At 44.9% G+C, this 14229-nt stretch overlaps 3 protein-coding genes across 3 annotated transcripts; 2 read left to right on the top strand and 1 right to left on the bottom strand.

Moving 5' to 3' along the window:
* The first annotated feature begins 1083 nt into the window (after window positions 1–1083).
* LOC105669052 (uncharacterized) lies at window positions 1084–2485 on the top strand. The gene has a single exon (XM_012361791.2). It carries the CDS (start codon window positions 1384–1386, stop codon window positions 2455–2457), a length of 1074 nt encoding a protein of 357 aa, XP_012217214.2. The 5' UTR covers window positions 1084–1383; the 3' UTR covers window positions 2458–2485.
* A 4328-nt stretch (window positions 2486–6813) lies between these two features.
* On the bottom strand, window positions 6814–10359 carry LOC136998820 (uncharacterized). Its single transcript, XM_067352073.1, has one exon. The coding sequence runs from the start codon at window positions 7907–7909 to the stop codon at window positions 6815–6817; it is 1095 nt and encodes a 364-aa protein (XP_067208174.1). The 5' UTR covers window positions 7910–10359; the 3' UTR covers window position 6814.
* LOC136998969 (uncharacterized) lies at window positions 9432–12370 on the top strand. The gene is made up of 3 exons (XM_067352357.1): window positions 9432–9555; window positions 11144–11707; window positions 12327–12370. Exons 1-3 carry the CDS (start codon window positions 9432–9434, stop codon window positions 12368–12370), a joined length of 732 nt encoding a protein of 243 aa, XP_067208458.1.
* Window positions 12371–14229: the final 1859 nt, after the last annotated feature.

Here is a 14229-nt window from a genome sequence, read left to right as displayed (position 1 = left end):
AGATGAGGATTGTTAATACAAATCGATAGTTTTAATCAGTGTCGTGTGCAACAAGCGGGTATATAAAGCATGTGAAAAAAAATAGGGAACCATCAGTCGTTCGAAATCATTGTGAAAATCATTAGTTCGCTGTGACGTTTACTAGCAACGATGTTTTGCACCATGTCAACCGTGAATAATCAGATCAACGAACAGCAGAGTGCGAAGAAGCTGCAATTACCCAACGTGTAAGTTGACTCTCTTACTATTTGCACTTTTAAACTCACCGCCATTGTTACACTTTGAACTCACGCAAGCTTTTATCCACAGAAATAAAAGTAATTCACTAAGTAATTCACCAAGAAGCATGATCACGCCTCCCAGAATTTTAGCTAGAAGATACCCGTTGACAAAAACCGGCTATAAATATCTGGATATCGGAATCAATATTTCTACGCCGAGCCACATAGAAATCGCTCTCGGTGACAACCATGGCAGAGAGATACATTTTACATACAACATGTGGAAGATCCTCCTGGATCAACGACATGCCATCCACCATTTCTTTAACAATGATGAAGACAAAGCACATGCATCATCTCAAACCATCGAACATGTCACGCTACGGTTTGGAAAGATAAATAATCTAAAAGTGCTGCGTCTGGAAACATCAACGGTGTGTTTAGCAATGTCACACAACACCATATATAACATGATCGCTCTCGAGTATTGTGTGGATCGTATCGTTCAATCGTTGAACAACGTCACTAGTATGGTCGACATCAAGTTCACACACTTTCGAAAAATCGCGAGCGGTGCGAAGGATCCCATCGCGGTGATACGTGAGAGCGAATCGTTCGATAAGAATGATATAATCGATTGTGAGCTGTTAGCTCAGGTCTTTGGATCGCAATAATTCTAGCATATCACATACTTTATTGTTAAAATATTTTCACCATCATAATGTATTTATTAGATGCATCTGTTTAATAAATATTATTTCAATTAAATTATTTTTTATTATCTCGACTATATACCTTTCTCACCCTATCCGCTATACCGACTTATCCTACAACGCGCGCATCAAAGTAGAGTGTTTGTTTAAATCGCGTCATCGCTGTATTTTAGAACAAAGAGGTAGCATTTGAGCGCCGTTTCTTAGAGGGTGTGATAAGGATTGTTAATACAAATTGTAGGCATCGCCATGTTGCTAGATGCGTCATCATGTTTGGAGGAGAGGGGGTAATTTTGGAATGGTAGGGGGTATCAGATCACAATAATTCCCGGAAGATAAGGATTGTTAATGCAAACATGAACCATCGTTATGCTTATAGTTAGTGTCGTGTGTAACAAACGGGTATATAAAGCGAGTGAGAAAAATATGAATCTTCAAAATCATTCGCAATGGAGAAGGAGCGCGATCTTACCGTACGAGCAGCGAATATCAAAACGACGGGAGAGTTCCTTCCATGGGACTACGAGTGCAACGAGTACCTCGATTCTCTCAAGGAACAATGTCGCAAGAGGCAACGCACCGGAGTAGTCAACTCTCTGGTGGCGCAAATTGCGCGTCTGGAGGGTGTGAGGGACGCCCTGCACGAGCGTTTCGTACCCATCGGTGCTGGATACGGTGGATACGAGAAGAAGGGCTACACGTGGAAGGAGATCGAGACGGCGTTTAGGAACCGTGTGCTGACCGGTGCGATTATCAATCAAAACTACATCGATCCTCATGAATTTTTGAAAAACGTGAGAAATACGGTTATCGAGCGGATCCAGGGCGTCATGGTGGAACACAACAGCGTCAAGATTAACACCGCGTTCAACGGGGAATTCGTCGCGGGCGACAAGACTGCCGTGAAGACCATCGCCACGAAGAACTGCGAGCTCTTTCCAACATCTGATCTACAAGAATGGTACACGAGGCATGTGGTTGACACCATCTTGACATCCCTGGAGGAGTTTCAGGAACGCGATAGTGGATGGACGTTGTCGCGTATCCTGAATCTCACCGTCAATGTGAACAAGTTCAATCCTCTGCGCGCGGGATGCAACATCGAGTTACCGCGGAAAATTATGCTGAAAAGGGCGGTAGTCAATGTTAAATCAAACGATAATGCATGCTTTGCGTGGGCAGTCGTAGCCGCTTTATATCCAGCGGAAAAACATCCGGAAAGAACGATAGAATACCCACATTACTCGACGGTGCTCAACCTGTGCGGCATCGAGTTCCCCATGACGCTTCCGCAAATAACAAAATTTGAGAAACTAAACGCCATCTCCGTCAACGTCTTCACTACCGAAGACTCAAAAATCGTCCCTCTGCGGCTCGCCGACGACAAAAAGGAGAAGCACGTCAACCTGCTCTACGTGTGTAAAAACAATAATGCACACTTTGTATACATCAAAAACTTGTCGCGGTTGGTGAGCTCACAACTGAGCAAGCACGCAAATAAAAAGTACATTTGCGATCGGTAAGTAAAAACACATTTATAGAATAATTCGAAACTTTATTCACAGTATTAATCATACAAATTATTACAGGTGTCTACACTACTTTTATACACGGGAGAAATTATCGGCGCACAGCGTCGACTGCGGGAAAATGAACGACTGCGCCGTCGTTCTCCCCAGCGAGGACGACGAGTGGCTGACGTTCCGGAATTACAATCGAAAGGAGCGGCTCCCGTTCGTAGTGTACGCCGATCTCGAATGTACGCTCGAGAAAAAGGTGGATCAGGACGGTACTACTTACGCCTACCAACATCACAGAGCCTATAGCGTAGGATTTTATGTAAGTTGCACGTACGATAATTCTTTATCTAGTTTTAAGTCGTATCGCGGTGAGGATTGCGTGGCGTGGTTCGTCAACGAACTTCACGATTTGGCGCGCCGTGTGAAAGCGATCCTCACCACCGTCGTCCCCATGGTGGATCTTACGCGGGAGGAATCGGAAAAATTCCGTAGCACCGCGACGTGCCACGTGTGCGAGAAACCGTTTACACCGGACGATACGCGGGTGCGCGATCATTGTCATCTCACCGGGCGTTACCGCGGTGCCGCGCACTCGTCGTGCAATCTAAATTACAAAGACTCCCACGTTATCCCGGTGATATTTCACAATTTATCCGGTTACGACGCGCATTTCATTATTAAAGACGTTGCCAATGCCTTTGAAGGCAACGTCGAATTGTTACCGCTGACGAAAGAGCGATACATTTCTTTTACAAAAAATGTTAAAGATACCATGGATCAAAAATCAAAATTGTGTATAAAATTACGGTTTATTGATTCGTTTAAATTTCTCAGTACAAGTCTCGACAAATTGGCATCATATTTAACTATAGATAAATTAAAGATTACACGATCGGAATTCAATCATTTATCCGCGGAACATTTCAATTTGCTTACTCGGAAAGGTGTGTTTCCCTACGAGTACGTTGACAGCGTCGACAAGCTCCGGGACACAAGCCTGCCATCGCGCGAATCGTTTTACAGCTCGCTCACCGGAGAAACGGTATCCGAGAGCGATTACGCGCACGCGACAAACGTCTGGCAAACATTTTCAATCGAAGATCTAGGCCAATACAGCGATTTGTATTTGAAAACAGACGTTCTTTTGTTGGCGGATATTTTTCAAAATTTTCGAAACATGTCTATAAAGAGTTACGGTTTAGATCCCGCTCATTACTACACTCTACCGGGATACACGTGGGACGCTATGATGAAGTACACGCGCGTAAAATTCGAGTTGCTCACGGACATCGATATGGTGCTGTTTGTCGAGCGCGGTATACGCGGCGGTCTCAGCCAATGCTCCAACCGATACGCCGCCGCCAACAACAAATACATGCCATCCTACGACCTATCGGAACCGTCGTCGTACCTAATGTACTATGATGTAAACAACTTGTACGGCTGGGCGATGTGTCAACCGTTTGCCCTACGCCAAATTTCAATGGGTCGATGATGTCGAAAACTTTAACGTAATGTCCGTTGCATCCGATTCGGCTACCGGTTATGTGCTGGAAGTCGATCTCGAGTACCCGGTGAATCTTCACGACGCGCACTCCGATCTGCCGTTCTGCCCGACGCGCGATAAGCCGCCCGGCAAGCGGGAGATCAAATTACTCGCCACGCTGTGCGATAAGCAGCGTTATGTCATCCACTACCGTAATCTGCAGCAATGCGTGCAACACGGTCTGCGAATTGCAAAGATTCACCGCGTACTGCAATTCGCGCAATCTCCATGGCTCCGCGGATACATAGAACTAAATACACAGTTTCGGACACGGGCGACAAACGATTTCGAGAAAAATTTATACAAATTGATGAACAACGCGGTTTTCGGCAAAACTATGAAGAATGTGCGAAATCACACGGATGTACGACTCGTTACACAGTGGGAGGGACGGTACGGAGCGGAGGCTATGATCGCGAAACCGAATTTCTACAGCCGAAGCGTGTTCTCGGAGAATCTGATTGCCGTAGAGTTGCGAAAACTCGAAGTGAAATTCGACAAGCCGATCTACGTGGGTATGTGCATCCTCGACATATCCAAGACCTGCTTGTACGAGTTCTACTACGAGTACATGGCGCCTCTCTACCGCGACAATTGCAAAATTATGTATACCGATACCGACAGTCTGATATACCTTCTGCACTGCGAGGACGCGTATCGGGATATGAAACGCGATATATCCAAATTCGACACGAGTGACTACTCCGAGGACAACGTTTACGGTATGCCGCGCGCCAACAAGAAAGTACCCGGTCTGATGAAAGACGAGAACAACGGCGCGATCATGACGGAATTTGTCGGACTGAGAGCGAAGATGTACGCGTTGAGAGTCACCGGTCAAAAAGACACCAAAAAGGTTAAAGGTGTAAAAAAGAGTGTAGTCGCTAGAACGATAACGTTCGACGATTACACTCGGTGTCTCAACGCCGAAATCGAGCTGACGCGGCGTCAATCGTGCATCCGCTCAAAGTTGCACGAGGTGTACACCGTGTCGGAGTCGAAGCTCGCGCTCAGTCCGTACGACGATAAGCGGCACGTCGTATCCGGTTCCACCGACACTCTACCATGGGGACATCGCGAGATACATTTGTAAATAATGCGTAGTAATTTATATAGTTTAATATTTTATGTATTATTGTTATTAGTTTTTTAAATGTATATATTGTAACATATTGTAGTAATAAAGAACACCATTGTATATATATGTATAATAGTTTATTATAATACAATGTAAAATATACACAGTTTATTACAATACATCGTCTTTATTTATCCAAGAGTTGTGCGAATTGTCGAATCCCAACCACTTTACAAACACCTTATCGTCCTTTCGGCGCAACACCTTCTCCACGAGATAAACGTCGGGTTGAGCGGTCTTGAGCAATTCGTGCTCGTAAAAGCCTCCCGCGACCTGATCTCCGCGATAATCTTTAATCAGATACGTCACAGGATTGGTACGTTGCACCGTGGCGATCTTAAACACCTCCGTCGACCAATTCGGCGTGTATCCTTTCTCGAATACAGTTTTGAATTTGCTCACGCGCACCGAATCACCCACCCTGAATTTCGCCGGTGCGGCAATTTTTATGTTACTGTACACGGTGTTCAAGAGTCCCTTTGCGATCGCGGGAGTGACATCGATCGGACGCATACCGATCGTACGATGTTTACGACCGTTGTATTCCGAGACCAATCGCGGTAAATCGTCGATCCACTTGTACGATCCCGCGAGCGTAAAAAACTTCCACATTTCGTTCTTCAACGTGCGATTGAATCGTTCTACCACCGAAGCCTTCATGACCGAGTATGTCGAATAATGATTGATGCCGTGTTTCTTGACAAGATTTTGGAAATCTCTGTTGTAAAATTCTTTTCCATGGTCGGTCTGCAAGTTTTTCGGAATTCTCTCCCTAAATATCGCGGAAAATGCTTTGGACGTTTCGATTCCACCTTTGGTCTTTAAGGGCACGGCCCACGCGTACTTGCTCAGCACATCGATAACGGTTAGAATGTAGTTGCAGCCGCCGTTGGATCGCGAGTACGGTCTCATCTCGACAATGTCAGCCTGCCACAAATCGTCGTATCCTTTCACGACGACTGGCCGACGCGTAAAGTTTCTTCTCGCCGGTGCGTGGAGCTCGTCCACGAGCGATCTCCTCTCCAGGCTCACCGCTTCCTTCTTGCTCATTGTGATTCGTTTTGCTTCTTCTTCTTCATCGCATCATCGTAGTATTCGATGAAATTTTTGCAGCTTGTTACGACAGTGTACTAGAAGACTCCGAGGAGGAATTTTCGGTGTTTTTGAAAGAATCTATCCTACCGATATTGATGCAAAAGTTGTGCTCTTCCATCGAGTAGCGCCACACTCTCGTCGAGGAGACCTCTCAGATCGTGAATCTGTCGTTCCAACGCCACGTATTTGGTCTCGATGTAATCGTCGTGGTCCCTCTTCCAGGTCCGCTCGGTATTCTCCGAATCTTCGAGTCGCGAAAGTACTTCTCGCTTAAAATTTTCATGGAGCATACGATCTCGATTCGCACGATCGCTCATAAGCTTGAGGTGATGATCCAGATGCAGCTTGTTGACAGCGTCGGTGTCCGCTTCAGGGTCGGCGAGATGTCTAATTACGCGTGACTTGGCGTTGAAAACCTCACCATCCTTGCAGAGACAATTCTCGCGCACGTAATTCTTCGAGACTCCGCCGCTCTGTCTCGTCACCCTGACGCTTCCTCCTCCTAACTGTAGTCCGAATTTGTTGATAGACATTCCTGTAGCATCACACGAGCAATACTGGCGATAGTTGAAAAGCTGTGATTAATTTATAATCAGACCGGCTTCGCGCAGTTCCTCGATAATCGAGAGAAACTCGTTATCATGCGCGTTGTTTCCCGCCTGACGGGAGGCGTCCAGCAATCGAAGGCGATCCACCAATTCGTTCGGATCATCCCAGTGCACGTAATCGACCGCGTTGTCGGTCACAGTCATGGTCTGTGGTACGTTACACTTGGGTAACGTGCGACCCACACCTCTCTTGTCGAGATGTGCAACACCTCCACCTTTCTTAGATATCAGAGGTGTGATGATATGTTTGTATTTGTATCCTTTGTTTCCCAAAACAGGTAAATGCGCGTTATGACCGCGTCTGTGAGCGTTAGTAGCGAGTAGTATGCTCTTGTACTTTTGTTTGTCATCCTCCGTACACAGCGTATCGTCGGGAAGTCTTTTGAATATTAATTCAAACAGGCCGGGTGTGCCAGCGTATTTCACACCGTCCACGATCACATTGTCGTCTTTATCAATGTCGAAGACCTTGTCTCCGAGAAACGTTCCCGCATCGTTAAAGTATACACCGTACACGTTGTCGATTCCTCTCTTCTTGTCACCGCTCAAGAGCTCCCCGATGTACTCTTGACCCAGCGGACCCATTTGGCCGTACAGAGCTTCCCGACCATCGGACGTTTGCATCGTCTGTCTCACGGATGTTACGAAAGACGGGTCCGTGGTTTCGAACACGTTTTCGGTCGGTAAATATGTCGGCGCTTCAAACACCAATTTTTGCGGCTGGAACGGAGTCGAGGCTTGTATCGGTGGCGTCAATGGGGTCTGTATCGGTGTCGTCAACGAGGTACGCTTGATTTTCTTCTTCTTCTCAGAGCTTGTCCGCTTTCGTTTGATGTCCGGTTCGTTTTTAATCTCGAGATCGTCAACCGAATCATCGTCACCCTTGATGTTCTCGACGATTCGTTTCAACGGCTCTACGATCGGTTTCAACCGTTTCTCCAATTGCACCTCTTGCTCCACTCTACCCGTCTTCAACGTCCGATGCTTCTTGCGAATCGACTCGCTCGTACGAGCGATTTCCTTCGCGATCTTCTCCCTCTCGTCGATATCTTTCGTGTCAAGCGTCATCGTCAACGTCTCGAGAACAACTAACCATTCCGCGGTACCGCAAACTCGTTAAAACCACGTCTGTAACGTCCATCGTTAATCGCACTATCCTTGTCTATCACTAAAAATCCGTACTTGTGCTGCCAACATGCGTAACACAATGTACCGAAATCTTCGTACGTCATGTCCGTATTCACATGATCGTTGTAGACGTGCTTAAGGTTTGTTCCATCCTGCTTGAATATTACGAGTAAATTCGCGTTGTCGCGCACGAGATGTTTCGGTATTTTTGCATACGTTTGGCATAGATAAAAACAATCGACCTTCGAATGTCGACCCATAGCAAAGTACTCACGTATCGCATTCTGCTTGTCGCACGCTATATCGTCGAAGACGAATACGGAATTCGGTAACGCCTCGCTGTGCGGTACAATTGTGTTGTTGTCCGAGAATGTAAAGTAGCCGATTTCATCGATCGATCCGAGCAATCTTTCGAGATATCGATACTTTGGTTGATTCAACGATTTCGAGTACACGTACACGTTTTCGAAACGTACACCGTTCGGACTTTCCAGCAGACTAATCATTACATTGGTTTTACCGCAATTCGAGGGACCGCAAATGATACCGCGTATCGTGTTTGGCAGCATTTTACCGTGTCTGCACGCCTTCTCACAAACCCCTTGCGTCTTATCATCCATGTTTTTCACACGGATCGTGTACAGTTGTTGTACAAATTTCATTTTTTTTTTACCAGACTCTTTCTCATCCTTGTTATTACGCGACGAGTGCGCAGCATCGGTTGTTGGAAAGAGCGGTACTGGTTAATGATCGATACGCGCCTCCTATTTATAGGTGAGCGCTGTCGAAACACACCTCAGTTGGAAATATGATTTACACGCGATACGTTAGAATTCGCGCTCTATGAAACGATACAAGGGTGCCGGTTTACTGAACAGTGTGATAAATCGACTACCGTTGGAGCTGCATATACCCGGCTACCAATTTTGCGGGCCGGGGACTCGTCTGCGGAAACGACTCGCGCGAGGGGATCGAGGTATCAATCCGTTGGACGCGGCGTGTCGCGATCACGACATCGCGTACTCGCAAAACCGCGAATCAGCGGACCGCCACGCAGCCGATCGCGTTCTCGCCGATAAAGCGCGGGTGCGGATCACCGCTGCGGACGCGACTCTCGGTGAGAGGGCTGCTGCTACCGCCGTATGGGCTGCTATGAAAGCAAAGACGAAATTGGGGATGGGTATGACAAAGAGAAAGAAGAAGAAGACCAAGAGGAGAACGCTTCCGACGGCGAAACGCGGTGGTATGTTACCGTTGTTACCGCTCTTGGGAGTCATCGGTTCGCTTGCCGGTGGAGCGGCGGGTGTTGCAAAAGCGGTGAACGACTCTAAGGCCGCGCGACGACAACTCGAAGAGACGAAACGTCACAATAAAGCAATGGAAGGACGGGGGATTTATCTCGCTCCGTACAAGCGGGGCAAAGGATTGAAGAGAAAAAAAAAACGTTGAAAAAACGATAGAGATGCCCACGGGTGCCACCACCAATCTACAGTTGTCACGAATAGCGAAGCGTATGCGAATACCGTATTTCCGAGGTGTCTACATGCGTAACGCTTTACCCGACAAGATACATAAAAATGAGAGCGGTATCGTGAATTTGGACGATGTCGACGGGCCGGGCACGCATTGGGTGGCGTACGCCAAGAGAGGCGATCGCGCCGTATACTTTGACAGCTTTGGCAATTTGCAACCGCCGAAGGAGCTTACACGCTACCTCGGAGACACCGATACAACGATAACGTACAATCGCACGGTCTACCAGACGTACGATCAAACGATCTGCGGACAATTGTGCCTCCTGTTCCTCCAGAAAATAAATATAAAAATCGATCCGCCATCGATCGACATCAGTCGTCGATGGAATCTCGGCAATGTCGCTGACGCTCACTCTAAGCGGTAAAAGCAGCGTTCTCACGGTGGATTATTTTCCACCGATAGACTTGAGCGATGGAGACTACGAGCTCGGCCTAACCACGATGGAGACCTACAACACGATTCCGAACGTGACGGTAGCGAACAATAAATTTTATTTCGACGACAATGACGAAGAAATTACAATTCCCGAAGGATCGTACGAATTGGACGCCATTGCTTCTTATCTGAAACGCGCGATACTGCAAAAACGAGGAAAAAGTGAAGAGCAAGATTATCCATTGTCACTTCGTCCCAACGTTAATACCATGAAGAGTGAAATCATGTGCGCTTTTCGAATAAATTTCGCCAAACCGAATACCATCGGACCGCTGTTTGGATTTTCGACGGGTCGTATACTGGAACCGAGAAAGTTGCACGAATCAGATTCCTCGGTAAACATCGTCAACGTAAACATTATTCGAGTGGAATGCAGCATAACCACGGGTGCGTACGCCAACGACAGGTCGGTGCACACGATACACGAATTTTCACCGAACGTGTCTCCGGGATATAAAGTCTCGGAAACACCGGCGCAAATCATTTACCTTCCGGTCATCGCGAGGAGCGTTACCGATATCACCTTGCGTGTGGTGGATCAAGACGGACGATTGATCGATTTTCGCGGAGAGGAGATTACCATCAGACTGCACTTGCGGCGACGTGGTGCGAGGAAATGCTCGTGTTGAACGAACAGCGAGTGATTGAGAGAACAACGAAAATTGGGAAAACATCGCCATTCAAGAGGCTCAGTACGACGAACGTAAACTTTTTAAAATCGTTGGGATTCGTTGTGAGAAACGTTTAAAGAGATGGATATACTCGACATCGCTGACGAGCCCGTCTTCGACGAGCGTATCGTGAAATATGAGATGCACACGTACAATCCGTACGCTAACACGACGTTGGGACACAGCGACGAGATACGAATACCGATACAGCAACAGGATTTGTACACGTTACCGTGTGAGAGTTTTCTCTACGTTGAAGGAAAACTCGTTACTTCTGCCGATGAGAATAGAGATAACGTGTGTATAATGGGAAATAATTGTGTCGCGTTCATGTTTGATGAAATGCGATACGAGCTCGACGGAGTTGAAATCGATCGTAACAGAAACGTTGGAATAACGAGCACGATCAAAAACTATGTATCGCTGACGACGGAGAAGAGCAAGACGCTGAAATACGCATCGTGGAAACCGGATGGAAATCCGTTGCTCGATGGAAACTTTAATTTTTGCGTTCCGCTCAATACTCTTTTAGGATTCTGCGAGGACTACAAACGGATTGTAATCAACGCTCGTCACGAACTTGTATTGATACGATCGCGCAACGATAACAATTGTCTCGTAGGACGAGCCGGTGCGAATCCGACGATCGAGCTACTCAAGATACAGTGGCGAATGCCTCACGTATCTCTGAGCGAAGTCAACAAGCTGTCTTTTCTTCGAACTTTGGAAAGCGGACGATATCTGAGCGTGTGCTTCCGTTCGTGGGATCTGTACGAGTTTCCTCTGCTGCAAAACACGACCAAGCATTCCTGGGCGGTCAAAGCTGCGACGCAATTGGAAAAACCGCGATACGTAATCTTTGCTCTCCAAACCGGTCGAAAAAACGTACTGTCTAAAAACGCTACGCAATTTGACGCTTGTAAACTCACCAATGTGAGACTGCATCTGAATTCAGATTTTTATCCGTACGACGACATGAATTTGGATTTCGACAGAAATCGATACGCTATACTGTACAATATGTATGCGCGTTTCCGCAAAGCTTATTATGGACAGGACGATACGTATTTGGACATCGATGAATTCTCGAAAGCCGGTCCGTTCGTAGTCATAGATTGTTCGCGACAAAACGACTCTATCAAGAGCGCCACCGTTGACGTGCGAATAGAATTTGATTGTAAGGAAAATATACCGGCTAACACCACCGCCTATTGTCTCATTATACACGATCGAATGGTCGAATATAATCCGCTGAACAACATTGTGCGCAGACTCGTATGATTTTTTTTTTTTATAAATTGGAGATGCGTACGCGGACATGTCAGTTTTCCGACGGTCGACGATGATGTCTGACGTACCAATTTTCGTCGATCTGCAAGGTTACGCGTTCAACAACATTTTTATCGTGAAAGAGGTAGCGGTACTTCGCGATGGCGAAACGTTATCTCATCAAGAGACACGGCAGTGTCTCGCGCCAAGTTCACGCGCAGCGCAAGACCGACCGTGTATCTTTACGCGAGACCGAAAGTTGAGACGAGCCGAGATTATCGGATCTCAGTAATGCCTGAGTCGATCGATTTAAAAATAGGCTCAATCGATAGCGCTTACCCAAAATATATAATAAAAGTATGCTTGTTTTTGCTCTATATGCTGTATAAATAAAGATATTAAAGTTTAAAGTCGAAATGTCATGAAAACTATGAAAATTATTTCAGTCGTCTGGGATGTACTTTATAAATTCTTGCCGATAGATGGCTAGTATCTCAGATGTACACATATCGGCATGTATCGCCGGCAACGCATGCGCAAGCCATGTACATGCGAAGCGCGGAGCTCACATGTACAATGTGACTTGCGCATATATGCGGTAATCTTTTCATTCCTGCTGCTGCTGCTGCTGTTTGTGTCTCAAATCTGGCCACACAGCGGTATACGTGTGTGAAATAAAATATGTGTAATACTCCTACATTGCTGATTGTGCTTGAGAGTTTCGAAAAATATTACGGTGCGGATGATATTTGTTTCTCACTTTAGAGCAGACTCTGTGCGTTGTGCGCAAGCGTTGTACCTATACATATATCCCGTACGCAAGCTACAGACGTCGCGCACGTGCAGAACGGCCAAATCGTGGTAATATAATGTAATATCTGCTAGTTTCTATTTTTCATTGTCAGTATAAATTGTGAACATGTTAAAAATAATTATATGTAGTATATTGTTTTTAAATAACTAATCAAATGAATAATACGTACTAACATATTTAATTAATTATCTAACTCATGTACTCAATGTATTTGAATATCGTTTTTGAATGCCACTTATAAATTGCAAATTGAATTTAACTATGTAATACGAGTTTGTAATTCTATTTATACCAACTATAATTAAATTATTTATTAAACTGAAAGAGATGATAATAGGTCAAGGCCTAATAGAGACTAAATGAAATAGATAATTATAAACGTAATATATACAGGGTGTCCCATTTAACTTGAGACAACTAAATATTTCGAAAAATAAGCATTGTACGAAAAAATGTCCCAAATAAACTTTTAATATTATCAAGGGGGACGTCTGCCTGTGTAAAAATTAACCTGCCGCCACCGCTCCTTGGGGGTGGGGCGGGTGGCAACTTTGAAATTTTAAATAGGAACCCTTATTTTTTATTGCAGATTCGAATTTCTTGGAAAAAAATACGTAAGTTTTGTCCGAGACATTTTTTCGAATCGTGATAGATGGCGCTGTAATCAGTGAAAATTAGTTTTTGCCATTTTCTCTCACCATCGGGGTGCTTTATTTCGGTGAGTCCCCTCGCCTCTCACTATTCAATTACAATAAATGCTCGAAATGATGACTTTCCATTTCGATGCATTTATTAACTCGAGCTTGGAATGCTTGTACACATGTAGAAAGTGTATCTGGCGTTATTTGTGCGCAAGCATATCTAAGACGTTCCACCATGTTTTCTCGAGTATTTGGTACTTTTGTATACACTTTCTCTTTAAGGTAACATAAAATTATTTCAACTTTCTTCTCTAAAGATAAATAATCCATTATTTATTTACTGACATAAAGAACGCGTCCGTAAAAAAACAAGTAGCTAGCGTACGTATTACTGAAATTTACTTGACTTGAAATTTAAAGAATCCAGTTATTGAAGAATTGTTCTGACTTAATTTCTTTCATTTATTTTGTTTCTCCTTTTCAGTATTTTCAGTATTTCAGAAATTTACTACATTTGTAGATGCCTCATAGTTTTGGTACGCTAGCTACTTGTTTTTTTACGGACGCGTTCTTTATTTCAGCCATTATTAAATAAATAATGGATTATTTATCTTTAGAGAAGAAAGTTGAAATAATTTTGAAAGTTGAAATAATTTTACCTTAAAGAAAAAGAGTATACAAAAATACCAAATACTCGAGAAAACATGGTGGAACGTATTAGATATGCTTGCGCACAAATAACGCCAGATACACTTTCTACATGTGTACAAGCATTCCAAGCTCGAGTTAATAAATGCATCAAAATGGAAAGTCATCATTTCGAGCATTTATTGTAATTGAATAGTGAGAGGCGAGGGGACTCACCGAAATAAAGCACCCCGATGGTGAGAGAAA

The sequence above is a fragment of the Linepithema humile genome, chromosome 3 (assembly GCF_040581485.1).
Source record: "Linepithema humile isolate Giens D197 chromosome 3, Lhum_UNIL_v1.0, whole genome shotgun sequence".
Taxonomy (NCBI): Eukaryota; Metazoa; Arthropoda; class Insecta; order Hymenoptera; family Formicidae; genus Linepithema; species Linepithema humile.
Note: the sequence above shows the minus strand (reverse complement) of the source record. Positions and strands in the feature narration are given on the sequence as shown.

Excerpts from the sequence above, each read along its gene's own strand:
- LOC105669052 (XM_012361791.2), top strand. The coding sequence starts at position 1,384 with ATGGAGAAGGAGCGCGATCTTACCGTACGAGCAGCGAATATCAAAACG.
- LOC136998820 (XM_067352073.1), bottom strand. The coding sequence starts at position 7,909 with ATGACGCTTGACACGAAAGATATCGACGAGAGGGAGAAGATCGCGAAG.
- LOC136998969 (XM_067352357.1), top strand. The coding sequence starts at position 9,432 with ATGCCCACGGGTGCCACCACCAATCTACAGTTGTCACGAATAGCGAAG. Across the intron at positions 9,556-11,143 it reads GATACATAAAAATGAGAGCG|GATTCTGCGAGGACTACAAA; the intron begins GTATCGTGAATT and ends ATACTCTTTTAG. Across the intron at positions 11,708-12,326 it reads CGATGAATTCTCGAAAGCCG|TCGTCTGGGATGTACTTTAT; the intron begins GTCCGTTCGTAG and ends AAATTATTTCAG.